Genomic DNA, 16,798 nt, shown 5'->3' with positions numbered 1-16,798 from the left:
GCATTTGTTTGGGGTAATACGCATGTTCTTGATGCAGCACCTAACAACAATAGCAAACCACAAAACCAAACCTGTTGCTGTCAAGTTGATTCCGACTCACAGCAACCCTACAGGACAGAGTATTCCTGCCCCATAGGGTTTCCAAGGCTGTAATCTTTATGGAAGCAGACTGCCACAACTTTCTTCTGTGGAGTTACTGGTGGGTTCGAACTGCCAACCTTTCGGTTAGCAGCCAAACGCTTAACCACTGTGGGATCAGGGCTCTTTTGATTCAGAGTACATACATTTAAAAAAAAAAAAAAAAGGCACTAAATTCCTATTAATATTTCTTTTCAAAGAGCACCCAGCTCATTTTCTGACTCAACAGCTGGTGCTCAGTGATGTCTGGATTTGCAGTCAGATGAGCTAACCTGGGTGCTGTGTTGGTTTTGCGTGGAGAATAAAGCTTTGTCTTATGTTTCGCTACTTTTGCTTCTGATACCAAAAAAAAAAAAAAAAAGCCTGTCAAAGAACGTTTAAATACAAACTTTACTGCAGCAAAGAGATCAGAATGATTTCTTATGTAAACCAAAATGAACAGTTCACATGTCTGCCAGTAGCTGGAAAAACCATCTTTTACAGATGCAAACTCTGGATATAAGGCCAACGACAGAGCTTGTTCGGGTCAGCAAATGCCCTCAGACCCCGCGGAAAATGTCAGGATAACGTCCTGGTTGAGGGATAGAAAGAGATGACAAGAGAGGAGTAACGGATTGCATTGCCAATCAATGACCAGCTTCCTGCTGGACATCCTGAGTGACCTTCCCATCCAGTTATGTCAAAGATTCAAATCAGATTCCCAAAGGCATGTTTCATGTAAAGGGACCAGGGTTTCTTTTTTCATTGGGTGGGATCAATCTTTTTTTTTTTTTTTTAATCGTGGTGAAAATATACACAGCAAAGCAGACACCAATTCAGCAATTTCTACATGTATAATTCAGTGGCATCGATTACATTCTTCAAGTTGACAACCATTCTCGATATCCTTTTCCAAATTATTCCACCACCATGAACATAAACTCGGTGCCCCCTAAGCAAAAACTCCCCCGTACCCCCTCCCCGCCGCCCCCGGTAACCACCAAGAATCCTTGGTTTCGACAGAGTTTCTTATTTCATATAGGTGAGTGAATATAGCATTCGTCTTTTTGCGACTGACTGACCTCGTTAAGCATGTTCTCAAGGTTCATTTGTATTGCGGCATGTGCACCAGCACTTCATTTCTCTTCAGGGCTGCATAATATTCCACCGTCTGGCTAGACCACATTGTGTTTATCCATTCATCTGTTGACAGATATGTCAGTGCTTTCCACCTTTCAGCTACTGTGAAAAGTGCTGCCGGGAACACTGGTGTATCAAGGTTGGCTTTCATGTGGCTTCTGGTGTATGTGGCAGGACATGCCCTGTCTGTCCACCCCAGCAATGCCGGGGAAGAGGAAGCCCCCTCCCATCCTGACAACTCTCTTCCCCCTTGAAGCATCCACGCCCTCCCCTGACTGTCCAAGCCCCTCCTGTGACAATTCAAGGGTGCCATCTTTCTTCAGCAATATAACAATCAGATTGAAGGAGCCTGCACTGTAAGGGGGCCTACACAGAAAATACAAAGGGCTTCTGACGTTTTCTAAAGAGAAGCCGGAGCCTATCACAGCCTCTTCTGTCTCTTTCTGTAGCGACTGAGGCTCCACTCCTGCTTCAGGCCCATTTTCCCAAGGGGCAGACAGATGCAAACTGCTCCCTGGGAGGAAGGAAGGAAGACAGGTCAGCTAGCAGAAACATTTGAAAAGATAGGTCCTCCTCATCCCTCTCTGGACCCTTCTTCTCCCTCCTGGAAGTCACTGTATTATATTGGAACAAGTTTATTCACTTCTCTGAGTCTCAGTTTTACACATCCGTGAAATGGGGACCAGCACGGCACCTGTCTCTTAAGGATGGAATGAGGGCTTAACGACAACACGCGTGAAAGTTTGTAGCACAGAGCCTGCCATCTAAAAGACATTCTGTAATCGTTGTATACTGAGGCCCGCATAAACTCCGGGCCTGACAGAGGAAGAAACGGAAGCCCGGAGAGAGGAAGTTCCTTGTCCATGCTCAAAAGCATCGGACTGTATCTCTTTTAACCACCCTGCCCCTGACTTGCCTGTGCGTGCAAGAAACATGATAAAAAAATAACGGTGCTGAGGAGGTACCACTGATTTTTCAAATAAACGTCCTGAGACTAAAAACGAGTGGGTCTGTACCTTGAAACACGAAGAATTTTTTTGTATCTGGTCAAGGTACTTCATTCTAGCCGCCTATCTTTCAAATTCTCGAGAGTTACAAGGGATTTCTTTGTAACACATATATATATATGAAATACATACGCACAGAGAGAGAGAGAGACAGTACATATAGATAGAGAGTTCCTGGGTGGCGCAAATGCTTAAGCACTCAACTACTAACCAAAAGGTCAGTGGTTCAAGTCCACCCAGAGGCACCTAGGAAGAAAGGCCTGGTGATCTGCTTCTGAAAGTTCACAGCCACTGAAAATACTATGGAGCACAGTTCTAGTCTGACACACGTGGGGTCACCATGAGTCAAAGTCAACTTGATGTCGACTATTTTTTTTCCTCATATATACATCGATGGAGTCCTAGTGGCACAAGGGTTAAGAGCAGAGCTCGGCTGCTAACCAAAAGGTCGGCAGTTTGAATCCACCAGCTGCTCCTTGGAAACCCTATGGGGTAGTTCTACTCTGTCCTGTAGGGTCGCTATGAGTCAGAATCGACTTGACGGCAACAGGCATATATACATAATTTTTCAAGATTTATATCAGATTCTATATTAAAACAATCTATGACCAGCCCAAATCCTTTTTTCCCCAGGTTCTGTGTGTAATTAATTTTTAATCCTAGTATTTAATTTAAGCATCTGCTTATATGAGGACCCGGCTGTATTTGAACAATTTTGAGGGGAAATATGACAGTCACGTCCCCTTCAGACAGACGCAAAATAGACGTCGTTACAGTAAAACCACCTAAAATGACGCCGATGGGTTCCAGGCAGCCGTCCCGTGGTGCAAAGCCCTGTATCGCTTGGGTCAAACGGCAAACGGATGAAACTATGAACCAGCTAACCAGGCCCTGAGCAACCCAGGGACGAGCCAACCAGGACCTTCAATGCCAGCAGGCGTTCCCTCTCTAATTGCAGGTAAGAGTAACTGCAGTCATGCGGCTGTCCCAGCGGAGGAGCGGCTCATTCCTCCCCATTTGGGGCCGAGGCGATGAGAGGGGACTTGAGAGGGTATGGGAACCCGGTGTCATACAGCCAGCACCTCCGCAGCCCAAAGGCCCATCTGGGCTGAGCATAGTGGGGATCCCCTAGATGACCACGCAAAGTGCTGACCGCCCCCGCCAGGGCCCCACCTGCCCGGCCACATCCCAACACGTCTGTGGGGTGTCGCTGCTGTCCCAGAGCGCCCCCTCGGCTGCTCCAGTGCAGACCACTGACCCGGCCTCTCCTCCCACAGCCCCTTGACTGAGTCCGCTGTCAGCAGCTGATCCCGGTGAGGGTGCATCACAGCGGGACCTCCCTGGCCTTCAGCATCCCCGACTGTGCCCCTCAGCACGCGGGAATGTGGCCGCAGCCTCCGTGTCTGTTACAGACTCTTTGTAGGGTGGAGGGGCCTCTGGCTGGGTCTGGATTTCACCGCTGACGTCCAGGCCCACCTCGATGTACAGCGGCGGGGGGATCTCGGAGGCAGCTCCCCTGGTGCGACAGGCCCGCTTGTCCACATGGAGGCTCTCTTCATAGGCTGGAGGGTAGAAATCTGGCCTGGATCAAAGCACATCACAGACACACGAGCGTTACTGAAGCGGGTCATGCCAAGGCAGCGTATGTCTTTCTCCGCTCACACTTCGCCAAGTGAACCTGCTAAGAAACATTAATCCTGAAACAGACGCACCTCTTCCCCGGAACCCCCAGTGTTTTAAATGCACTGCTGCTCCCCGGCACAGCCCTCTTTCCGCCATAGCAACTGGATCTCCAGTCATACCTTCCCCCAGGCTATTCCTAATTTTCTGGAAGAAAGGCCTGGTGATCTGCTTCCGAAAATCAGCCCATGAAAACCCTCTGGAACCACAATGATTCGATCCTGTTGAGCATGGGGTCGCCAGGAGTCGGGGGCCTATTCGATGGCATCTAACAACATTCCTAATTTCCTACCACCCGTCTGCCTTCGGTATTTCAAATACCAGCAGGGTCACTCACGGTGGACAGGTTTTAGCAGAGCTTCCAGACTAAGACAGACTAGGGAGAAAGGCCTGGTGATCTATTTCTGAAAGATTTCCCACTGCTATCAAGTCGAGTCCGACTCATAGCAACCCTATAGGAGAGAGTAGAAGTGCCCCATAGGGTCTCCAAGGCTGGAGTCTTTGCGGAAGCAGACCGCCACAGCTTTCTCCAGCGGAGCAGCTGGTGGGCTTGAACCACCAACCTTTCAGTTAGCAGCTGAGCATTTTAACCACTGCGCCAATGGAAACCCTACGGGTCACAGCAGAATATTATCTGATACAGGGCTGGAAAATGAGCCCCTGGGTTGAAAGCACTCAAGATACAAAGTGGCTGCAACAATAGACTCAAGCATGTCAACCACCGAGATACGGTGCAGGGCTGAGTCGTGTTCTGTTCTGTCGTGCACACGCGGGGTCACATTCTTAGTTCTAGGCTGTTTCCTCGCTCTTGCTCACTCATGGAACCAGGAGCATTCAGCGTGAGGTCCTTATCAGGGTGAGCAGACATAGGACCTTGACTGGAGAACTTCCGTCTACCCGGTTGTTTAGTCCATTCTCATCCTCGTCCCCATTCAACATGTCATCTCCTACTGAGCTGCACTGTCGGGGCGCCTCCCACCCACGAAAGAATGAAGGAAAGCCAGCTGCGGCAGTTCCCTGAGCTATGCCAGATGCTCCAGATGTTCCCCGTTCCCACCACGCTTTCCAGTCTCAGTAGCTTGTTTCAAAGAAAACATACAACCATACTCATTTCCAAACTGTTTCAATGGGCAGCTTGACGCCGATTTCACCTGCAGCCTTTGCTGTACCAACAGGCCAACAGCGAAGGGGCCGTTCACGCCAGAGCTGACGTCCTCCTTGGTAACCTTGCCCGACACTGCTCACTGCGGACTCCTCTGGCTTCTCCCAGGGCTGGGGGTGGGGTGGAGGTGAGGAAGAGCGAGGGGTGAGCTGGGCTGAGTTGTGTATTTACGAAGGGAGTGCTGCCCGTGCCTTTGGGGAGTGTTTATGGTGGGTAACCACAACACGACCGGGGCTGCCTGCCATTGTAGCCACAGTGCCACTCCAAACGTAGCCAGGCCTGACGCCAAACAGCCAGAGAAGCCGTCTACTGTACGGTGTAAATCTCAGCCCTCACCAGAATAGCCAAGGTCGCGTCACCGGGCAGGGAGTAAAGGTGTTGCAGGCAGAAAGGTGAGATTTGAGAGGCTCCGGGGTGACTGTTGCCTGCTCCAAAACCCCGTTCCCCTCGCCTGATGCCCTCCCTCCTCCTGCCACTGCCATGAACATTCCCAGGGCTCTAAATATACCATTAGAGATTTATTTGTTTGGATGTCTCCACCTGGGTACCTGTTACGAATGCAAATAAAACCAAACCAAATGTGTTGCCACTGAGTGGATTCCAACTAATGGTAACCCCGTGTGTTATGGAGTAGAACTGAGCTCCATAGAGTTTTCTTGCCTGTAATCTTTTTACAGAAGCAGATCGCCAGGCCTTTCTTCTGCAGCACCACTGAGTGGGTACGAACCATCAACCTTTTAGTCGGCAGTCCAGCACAAATCATTTGCACCATGTAGGGAGGATAGATGTAAAACCTACTGTCTTCGAGTTGATTCCGACTCCTAGCGACGCTATAGGACAGAGTAGAACTGCCCCCTAGGGTTTCCAAGGCTGTAAATCTTTCAGAAGTAGACTGCCATGTCTTTCTCCCGAGGAGCAGCTGGTGGGTTCGAATCACCGACCTTCACTTAGCAGCCAAGTGCTTTAACCACTACTCCACTATATGTATATGTGTATATATATATATATATATATATATTCTTTTAAGCTGGAAAATGTGGAATTCCAGAAGAATATAAATGTGTCTGTGACATGTGACTTCCCACGTTCTTTGACTTAGTAATTATTCCAAAGAATTACTAATTCTTAATAATGACTACTAATAATTACTTAATTGATAATTGATTGTAGTTAGCTGCCATCAAGTTGACTCCGACTCACGGCGACCCCGTGTGTACAGAGTAAAACTGTTCCATAGGGTGTTCAAGGCTGTGACCTTTCAGAAGCAGATGGCCAGGCCTGTCTTCCGAGGCACCTCTGGGTGGGTTCGAACCACCAACCTTTTGGCTAGTAGTCAAGTGCTTAACCGTTTGCGCCACCCAGGGACTCCTTGATAATTAATTACGATAATTATTGATGGACGGTCTCTCCAGTGGATGCAGCAGGAAGGGCCAGTGAGATGGGAGAATCACGCTGCTCACAGTTAACTTGAACTTATCTCAGCACAGACGGGTAATATTAGGCACGTGTTACTCAATTTAAGCTGCATCTGAGAGGCAGTGAGTTACGCTTTTCAGGAATTCACCCTCTGGAGGTAGTCATCTCACATACGTACAAAAGAAAAATAAATCCTCATTCTAGCAGCGTCTCCTAAAATCTCTTCAGTTACCTTGGTTTTTTAAAAATCAAACCCAGAGGCCTTACTAGTTAGTACAATAAACAGTGGAAATGGGTTTTAGTCGTTGTGATTCGTATCTTATTAATCAGCATCATGGATGTAAAAAGAACTGTCAATGACAAAATTGCTTGTATTCAAGATACGTGGAGTTGCTGAAATGTTCTAGACGCGCCCTACGTTTGCATGAAGAAGGCAAAAGCATTCACGGAGTCTTGGACCTGAAGGATGGTGCCTGAGGTCCTAGCCCTGAGTGGTCCCACGTTCAGCCCCGAATTAGGAGGTTTCTGGTTCCCCGATGGAGTCCCTGGGTTGTGCAAATGGTTAACATGCTTGGTGGCTAACTGAAAGGTTGGAGGTTCAAGTCTCTCCAGAAATGACTCAGAAGAAAGGCCTGGAGACGGACTTCTGAAAAACCAGCCATTGGAAACTCTGCGGAGCCCAGTTCTACTCTGACACACGTGGAGTGGTCATGCGTTGAAGTCAACTCATTGACAACTGGTTGGCTGCCTGATACTGACCATGTGATGAGCTGAATCTTAACCCCTAGAACATCCTCACCTTCCTGCCAATGAATCTTTCATCGACAGTGTGATCAGAACACTTTAAAGGACAGTAAGCTTACAAAAAGATTGCATGACTTATGCCTGCTGGTGGATTTGTTACACATGGTGGATTTGGTCTGGGGCTTGCTTTCCTTACAACCTGGTAGTCAGGTTATGGAGGATAGCTAAGCATCACCTGCCTCTAACTAATGACAGCTTCTGTGATGCAGCAAAGAACCTGAGTGTCGGGCCTCTTATACTGGTTTAGGAGGGTTTCCACCCAGTGAGCATAATGATTTCTCTAAGATAAATTCCCTCTGTTGTCAGCTGCCACTGAGTCGGCCCCCGACTCACGGCGACCCCCTGTGCCAGAGTAGAACTGCCCCATAGGGGTTTTCTTGGCTGTAATCTTTACAGAGGCAGTTCACCAGGCCTTTCTTCCGTGGAGCCGCTGGGTGGGTTCGAACTGCCAGCGTTTGGGTTAGCAACCTGTCGTAATCCACTTGCACCACCCAGGCTCCTAAATTCCCTCTACTTTATGGCTTTCCCCAAAGGCAGCGCCGTTCTTCCTAAGGATGAACCCGTGAGTCATTCCTCAGCAATGAAACTTGTGTTCTAGACATAGAGCAAAGGATCCCTGGTGGCACAACAGTTAAGCACTCGGCTGCTAACTGAAAGGTTGGTGGTTTGAACCCACCAGCTGCTCCTCAGGAGAAAGAAAGACCCAGCAGTCTGCTCCCATAAGGATTACAGCCTAGGAAACACTATGGCGTGGTCGCACCGTGTCCTGTAGGGTCACTCGGAGCCCAGATCGACTGGACAACACACAGCCACAGACATACAGCCCTATGGGATGTGAAAGCCGCCCCACAGTGGGATTGGAAGGAGGTTTTGCACGACTCAGCCCCGCTCTCAGCCCTTCTCCTCTCTTTGGCTTCTTAGCACATACCTGTCCACCGTGGCCAGAGCAAGGTGCCCCTGAGCAAGGTGTTGTCTGAGCACCCGTGTGCTTTTGCTTGTCTGGCGGTAGACGCTCCAGAAAATTCCGCCCAGCAGCACCCCAAAGCCCAGAGGCAGAAGCAGATAGGCCAGGATCAGCTTCCCCCGGCAGTTGAACAAGCAGCCTGAGGAGATAAGGAAGGCCCCCAGGCAGACCACCAGGAAGCCGGTGAGGAGCATGAGGGCGCAGAGCACGAGGCTGCGCCTGTGCTGCATCCCTGCTGCTTTGGGACCTGGCGCCCTGAACCCGCCACTCCCTCAGCCCAGCGAGCTTGGAGAGAATGCGCTCATTAGCCGGCTGGCAGCTTTATACGCTCGGGGACCAACTGGCCTTTGGACAATTAAATGAAGCAGGCACTTGGAAGCTGTTTATTAACTGTGGGAAGTAACTGTAATCGCCTTGGAGGATTAAGCTAAAAACATAGCATGCGTGTTGCATGAAGGAGTGGCTTCTCCTAGCTATTGTGCTCTTCTGAGCTGGGAAGGACCCTCAGGGGGTCCCAGGGATTTAAGGGGAGCCCCCCCACCCTTTGGTCAGAAGGACACTGGTCTCTTAATTGCCACAGTGGATAATACCCCCACTAGAAGCTAGAGAAATTAGCATTCCTGGATCAGCTATCTGCTTTGTGTTCAGCGAGGGGTCCTTTGCTTCTTTCTTCTTTGTTTTTCTTTAAGGTTTTTGAACATTTTCATCTTGCCTTCCTCAATGAATCTCCCTTTCTTGCCCCACACTGTGGTATTGGAAAAGTTCCTGGGTGCAGTAAATGGTTTGCAGTCGACTGTTTACCTAAATGTGGGTGGTTCGAATCCACCCACCCAGCAGCGCGGTGAAAGAAAAGGCCTGGAGATCTGCTTCCATTAAGTTTAACAAAAAACCGAACCTGTTGTTGTTAAGTCAATTCCAACGCACAGTTATCCAGTTCTGTCTTGGAGGAAGTACAGCCAGAATGCCCCTTAGAAGTGAGGATGGTGAGACTTTGTCTCCCATACTTTGGACATGTTATCAGGAGGGACCAGCCCCTGGAGAAGGACATCATGCCTGGTAAACTAGAGGGTCAGCAAAAAAGAGGAAGACCCTCCACAAGGTGGATTGACACAGTGGCTGCAACAATGGGCTCAAACATAGCAATGATTGTGAGGAGGGCACAGGACCAGGCAGTGTTTCGTTCTATCGTACATGGGGTCGCTATGAGTCAGAACCAGCTTGACAGCAGCTAACCAGAACAACAACAGGACAGAGTAGACCTGCCCCACAAGGTTTCCAAGGCCCTAAATCTTTACGGAAGCAGACTGCCACGTTTCTCCCGTGGAGCCGCTGGGTGGGTTTGAACCACTGACCTTTTGTTTAGCAGCCAAGCACTTAACCACTGCGCCACAGCCAGGAAAATCCTATGGGGCACTTCTGTAACTCATGGGGTGGGCATGGGTTGGAATCAACTTGACGGCAACTAACAGCAACAACACGGTATTGGAAAAATTCCAAAGGAAAAGCCCACGGTGAAGCCCTCCAATTGCTTCTTCTCTGTTGACAAGAAGGTGAACTTCAGCATGGGGGGAGGGAATGCGTCAGAAAGAGGAGCTGTAATAGATAGCGCCTTGGGAATTTGGAGAGATTTCTGGGGATGGCTGTGAAAGATGATGGTCCAGGTTGCTTCTGCTCCAATTCTGGTTTTGAATCTCTCCCACTGTCGGAGCCCAAATGTTGAGATCCCAGGATCACCTGTGGTTAACACATAGGTGCTTGCTAAACATTGTCTGCTTATTGTTCAACCACCCGCCATTCCTGGCTCACTAGAAACCTTGGAACCAGGTCACCTCCTTCCTGCCCACAGCAAGCCACCTTCTTTTGATGAAAGAGCGAGCATTCCCGACGTGTGTAGCACGTTACTACCTCCATGCAAAACAAAAGCATCTGAGAAGTGCTGCCTGTTAAGTCCCCACCCTCATCACACACACACACCTTAGGGCTTCAAGGAACACACGAGCATATTAATGGCTCTGATGAGTCCTGCAATCTTTCCCCCCTCATAACATACATAACAAAACCACTCAGTTGCCATTGAGTTGATTCCAACTTATGGCAACCCCATGCGTGTCAGACTAGAACTGTGCTCCACAGAGTTTTCAATGGATGATTTTTTGGGAAGTAGATTGCCAGGCCTTTCTTCCAAGGTGCCTCTGGGTGGACTCAAACCGCCAACCTTTCGGTTAGCAGTCGAACGCATTAACTGTTTCAACCACCCTGGGACCTCATAAAATGCTGCTAAAAAATGTCCCCTGTCTCCTCCCCATACCATTGCTCTATGTAGCTTTGCCTCAAAGAATCTTTCCAGAACCAGCCTCCTGTTTTCCGTCACAAATTTGTTCCATCTTGAGTGTCCTCAGTTGCCAGCACCTCATTCCTGATCTGGTTCATGCCCTGGCTCCTGCCTTGTTTATGTGATGCTTTGGCATGTCCCTGACAACTGTCCCCTGCCCAGAGAGACTCTGGGCTGCCTTTGCCCAGAGAGGTGGTCTTCAGTCCCTCTTTGCTGCCCTGGGACCCATTGCCCATGATCTTCTATTTACTTTCCAATGGGGAAAGCTGTTCTTTGTACAGTTACTGCCAGTTCCACGTACAGCCGTTAGCCTCTTGCCCAGCGTCTCCTCAGCTCTACCTTTATGCTGTGGGTAGGAGAGAAAGTAACCACAGATTAAACAGGACATAAGGCGCTTCCTCATCCCACCCTCCAAGCCCTGCCTTCACTAACTCCAGCCCCCACTTGGAAGGACTTCCCTCTTCTAGTCTTCATTTTACCCTTCAAATCTTTTTTAAAAAATCTTGTATTGTGTTTTCGGTGAAGGTTTACACGGCAGTTCAGGCTCCCATTCAACAATTTCTACACCAGTTGTTCTGTGACGGTTACATTCTTCACAATGCGTGAACATTCTCCTTATTTCTGTTCTGGTTGTTCTGTTTGTGGTAATCTAATTTTGCTGTCCCCTTATCTTCTCGTCTTTGTGTTGAAGTAATTGTTGACCTTTGGTCTCGTACAGGTGATTTTTTATAGGAGCACAGTACTTACTGATGATATTCATTATTTTTTTAACCAATTTGTTATTTTGCTACAAGTGACCTCAGGGGTTAGTTTTTTTTTTTTTTTTTTTTTTTTTTAATTGTTGTACTTGAAGTGAAAGTTTACAATTCAAGTTGGTCTCTCATACAAAAATTTATACATACATTGTTTTGTGACCCCAGTTGCTCTCCCTATACTGTGACAGCACACTCCTCCTCTCCACCCCTGATTTCCCATGTGCATTCAACCACCTCCTGACCCTCTCTGCCTTCTCACCTCGCCTCTGGACAGGAGCTGCCCATTTAGTCTCATGTATCTGTGTAAGCTGAGAAGTACACTCTTCACAAATATCATTTTATGTCCCATAGTCCTGTCTAATCTTTGTCTTAAGAGTTGGCCTTGGCAATGGTTTTAGTTCTTGGTTGACAGAGAGTCTGGGGGCCATGCTTTCTGGGGATCCTCCAGTCTCAGTCAGACCGTTCAGTCTGGTCTTTTTACTAGAATTTGAGTTCTGCACCCCACTTTTCTCCTGCTCCATCAGGGACTCTCTGTTGTGTTCCCTGTCAGGGCAGTCATTCAGGGGTTAGTTTTGCTTCAAGGTTTGAAGACTATCTCAAGGCAATAGTCTCAGGAAGTCCTCCTGTCTCAACCAGTTCAGCAGGTCTGGATTTTTTTTTTTTTTTTAGGAATTTGAGGTTCTATTCCATATTTTTCTCTCATTCTATCGGGGTGCCTCTGTTGAGGCCCTGATTAGAATGGTCAGTAGTGGTAGCCGGGCACCATCTAGTTCTTCCGGTCTCAGGGTCCATGAGGCCATGCTTCGTGTAGATGTTTGTCTTGTAGACTAGTTTCTTCTCTGAGTCTTTGGTTTCCTTCTTTCTCTTTTGCTCCAAAAGAGTAGAGACTAATAGTCGTATCTTAGATGGTTGCTCACAAGCTTTTAAGACCCCATACCCTTTTAATCAAGGAGCGCTGGCGGCATGGTGGTTAAAGCATTTGGCTGCTAACTGAAAGGTCATCAGACTGAACCCACTAGCTACTCCCACCAGCTGGGAGAAAGCTGTGGCAGTCTGCTCCCATAAATATTTACAGCCTTGGGAACACTATGGGGCAGTTCTGGTCTTTCCTATAGGGTTGCTACGACTTGGAGTTGACTCAGCAGCAACAGGCACGCACCTTTCAATCTTGAAGCAGCATTTTCTCTCTCCTTTCCTAACTGGGCCTTGCCATAGGCCAGTTTTTAAGATGGCCCCCCAAAATCCCCACCTCCTGGTATTCATGCCCCTGTATAATCCCCTCCACTTGAGTGTGGGTGGAACTTGGTGGCTAACCAGCAGAATGCAACAAAGGTGATGGGATGTCACTTCCATGATTAGGTTACAAAAGGTTGTGACTTCCGTCTTGCTGGTAGACCCTCTCTCTTGCCTTCTTGGCTTGCATGCTTTGAAGAAGCAAGCTACCAATGTTAGAGAGGCCCATCTGGCCAGGAACTGAGGGTGGCCTCTGGCCAACAGCCAGCGAAGAACTGACAGCCTCAGTCCATCACCCCTCTAGGAACTGGATCCTGCCAAGAGCCACGTGAGCTTAGAGTCAGAGCCTTTCCCAGTTGTGCCTTGAGGTGATCACACCCCAACCAACACCTTGATTGTAACCAGTGAGAGACCCTGAAGCAGGCCAGATCCTCAGAGTTGGGGAACAGCAAAAACGAAACCAATGAAAACCCAGTCAAACACCAAGAAATGGCCTTCAAGAGTCAATTTTAGGAGACCTGTTAACCTTAGACTGGGCTTCCTTAGACTTAGCCCTACCTTCTGAGTCTACCTGTCCTCCCAGGCCAACTCACCTATTCTTGACCACCTTGCCACTACCTAGCACTCGTATGCCACCCCACTTAAAGACAGCAACACGGAAGGAGAGGAAGCTTGATGATCCCCTACATTCAGACTGGTAGCATGGGTCTCGTGGGAAAATGGACATCTGGAGGAGGACGGACGGAGGCCCACCCTTCTACAAAGTTCTGGGACCAAGCGGAAGCCAAGCCAAAGCCCTTCTGTCCCAATGCCCATCTCCTCCACAAGAGATCCCCCTAAGAAATGACGTCTGGTTTTCATTTATTTTTAATATTTGATTTATTTTTGATGGCAATATACACAACCAAACATACTCCCATTCACCAGTTCTCCATGAACAGTTCCGTGACATTGGTTACATTCTTCACACTGTGTCACTGTTCTCACTGCCTCTACCCATACTGTTTCATCACCGTTCACACAGGCTCTCTGCCCCCTGAAGTTCTTACGTGTGCTTAGGTGACCCGTGGTCAATCTACACTCATAGAGATAATTCCTTATAAGAGCGCTATGCTCGAGGCAAACACTATTAATTGGGCTAAACTGTTGTTTAGTTTAATGATGACTTCATGAGATCGTTTTGGTTCAAGGTTTAAAGATTATTTCCAGGCATTAGATTTGGGGATTCCCCCGATCTCAATGGATCCAGTGAGTATGGTTTCCATAGGAATTTGGTAACTGTTCCACGCTTTTCTGTCTTTGGATCAGGATCCTTCTCTTGGGTCCTTGATCAAAATGTTCAGTCATGGTAGCTGGGCATCATCCATTTCTTTTGGAAATAATGCCTGACTTTTAAATCAGCTTTTAAAAAACTTTATTCTGAAAAATTCACCCATCAGCAGAAGTGTCTGACTTGGCAGTAGGCAGTAACACATTATCTGGTCGGCAGCCAAACTATCTTAAAACATAGTCACTCTTTCTACACTCTGGTCCTCTGAGCATAACAGACCCACGGAGGCTGTTCTGAACATTGAGTGCAGTGGCTTTCCAAGCACAGCTCTGCCCTTCTGTTCACGTCAGAGCCCCCTGAAACCTTACCCCTTCTTGCAAACTCTCCCTTACAACACGTACATGCCTCAGAACTTTTGGCAGGCCAATGGACTTGAGTTTGTGTTGACTGGGGTCATGGGCCAGTCACCTTGTCTTGAAAACAGGAAGAGCATATTGCTCTGAATGAGAAGGAGAAAGGGACTTTGGAAGGAAGGTAATGGTGTGTAGAAGCTGGTGCATAGGAGGGGCGTGGGGCCAAGAGCTGAGGCAGGGTGGCCCGATTCCAGAAGGTCACTTTAGTTGAGGAAGTGAGGCTTTGTAGGAGGTGGGGAAGGTGATTACATGCGTAACAAGAGATGTTCCCCAGGTTGATTTCATGGTGGTGATTCCTGAGCGACTGACTTCTGGATTAGTCTTTCACACTTAGGGTTCATTGAGCACTGGCCACTTCCTCCTCCTTCTCTTTCTTGTTTTCTTTGCTTTTGAAACTTCCCCTACCCCACCCTTCTCCTTTCCCTAGCCACAAAGAGTTTTCATCTGTGCCTTGGGGGCAATAGGATTTGCTGTCTATTATGGATTGAATTTGTCCCCCCAAAATATGCAGTGGAACCCTAACCTCTATACCTGTGGAAGGAGTCCCTGGGTGGCGCAAATGGTTAAACACTTGGCGGCTAACCAAAAGGTTGGTTGTTTGAACTCATCCAGAGGTGCCTCAGAAGAAAGGCCTGGCGATCTGCTTCTGAAAGGTCACAGCCTTGAAAATCCAATGGAGCAGAATTCTACTCTGCAACACAGAGGGAGCACATGAGTTGGAATTGACTAGATGGCAATGGGTATCCAATGAGTATATATTACTTAAAATAATTCTTTTAATTATTTCAACGAGTATACAAAGATGTAATGTAATGTAATTACCTTCCATACTGCAATCTAATGTAATGTGATCAATCAATCAGTTGAGGGCATACCAGTGTAGGGTGGAACCAAATGTAATCACTTCTGAGTTAGATAAAGAGCAGCATAGACACAGAAATAGGCTCATACCGGGAAGACTGACGCCATATGACGATTGCCAAGGAACCAAGGAATGTCTGGGGCTACTAACAAGGAAGGAACGGATACGGTCAAGGCCCTGAGTTGGACTTTAGCCTCCAGAACTGCAAGAAACTAAAGAAATTTAAAAATAAAGTAAGGAAGAGTAACCACATCTTGCTTACTTTGGACATTTTTATCAGGAGGGTCGAATCCCTGGAGAAGGACATCATGCTGGTGAACTAGTTTCCTAGTACTGCTGTAACAGAAATGCCACAGGTGGGTGGCTCTGTTGTTGTTAGGTGCCGTCAAGTCAGTTCCGACTCATAGTGACCCTGTGTACAGCAGAACAAAATGCTGCCCGGTCCTGCGTCATCCTCACAAGCCTTCCTATGTTTGAGCCCATTGTTGCAACCACAGTGAATCTATCGTGTTGAGGGTCTTCCTCCTTTTCGCTTGCCCTCTACCTTACCAAGCATGATGGCCTTCTCCAGGGATTGATCCCTCCTGATAACATGTCCAAAGTACGTGAAACAAAGTCTTACCAGTCTCGCTTCTAAGGAGCATGCTGGCTGTACTTCTTCCAAGACAGATTTGTTCATTTTTCTGGCAGTCCGAGGTATAGTCAATATTCTTTGCCAACACCATAATTCAAAGGCAGCAATTCTTCTTTTGTCTTCCTTATTCATTGTCAAGCACAGAATCCTTAGTAATGTTTATTATCAGTTTTAATCATAAAATAATATGTGATACAGTTATAAATTGCTTAAATATAATATTTCTTAGATTATGTGACTATTAACAACAAAACTTTCATAAAATCTTTCTACATTGAATTACATTATTAGTTACATTATTAGTAACCAAGCAGAAGACTTTTTTTATTTTTATTTTCCCTTAATTACAACTTCATTCTCAGAAAAGTTATTGATATAGGTTCGTAAATACTAATTACCACAATATTGTAGCTTAAACGCCAGAAAATTTGACAAAATCAGCAACTATAAAAACACTGGCAGCGATAAGAACAATGCTGCTTACAGTGTGTGCAGACGGAACGACATGATTCCAAGTGTCATTGTAACTGAGGAATAATGACACTCTGACCGGAGCACATTGGAAGGGTCAAAAAGTCCATTAGCATAGAGTTTTAGCCTTGTAGGTATATTCATGCGTGTAACATGGGCTTACGAAAAATGTTTTTGTTGTTACGACTAACTACAGGGATGTTTTATAAAAAAATAATAGATTTCTGTGGAAACACTGCACAAAAATTTCATAGACAGTCATTTTGGTGTTACCCCCCTTCTGACGGTGTCACCCGGGGCAGTATGAACCCCCTGCACCCACCTGCTTCTGGCAGGAGACCTCCCAGGCTCACTGCTTTAGGCAGTTCTTGAGGCTTTAACGCGAGAGAAACACCACCCTGTCGAACTTCAGCATGAGAGGGAGAAGTGAGCATCATGACTGGCCTAGCACTTCATAATGCAATCCTGTAATCTGTTAACTGGATGATTATGCGTTATTAAAGAAGACTCATTAGCAACCTGCGGTATGCAGATGACA

The 16,798-nt window shown here is 47.4% G+C and overlaps 1 protein-coding gene across 1 annotated transcript; it reads right to left on the bottom strand.

Moving 5' to 3' along the window:
- Positions 1–3,611: 3,611 nt before the first annotated feature.
- On the bottom strand, positions 3,612–8,520 carry TMEM252 (transmembrane protein 252). Its single transcript, XM_004388710.1, has 2 exons — positions 8,255–8,520; positions 3,612–3,846 (listed from the first exon to the last, which is right to left on the bottom strand). Exons 1-2 carry the CDS (start codon positions 8,518–8,520, stop codon positions 3,612–3,614), a joined length of 501 nt encoding a protein of 166 aa, XP_004388767.1.
- Positions 8,521–16,798: the final 8,278 nt, after the last annotated feature.

This window comes from Trichechus manatus, unplaced genomic scaffold (assembly GCF_000243295.1).
Source record: "Trichechus manatus latirostris isolate Lorelei unplaced genomic scaffold, TriManLat1.0 scaffold00214, whole genome shotgun sequence".
Taxonomy (NCBI): Eukaryota; Metazoa; Chordata; class Mammalia; order Sirenia; family Trichechidae; genus Trichechus; species Trichechus manatus.
This window is presented reverse-complemented; position numbering and strand designations above follow the sequence as displayed.

Bases quoted from the DNA above. Each gene is read 5' to 3' on its own strand.
- TMEM252 (XM_004388710.1), bottom strand. From the start codon at position 8,520: ATGCAGCACAGGCGCAGCCTCGTGCTCTGCGCCCTCATGCTCCTCACC. The intron at 3,847-8,254 runs GTATGTGCTAAG...GCTTTGATCCAG, and splicing joins GCTCTGGCCACGGTGGACAG to GCCAGATTTCTACCCTCCAG.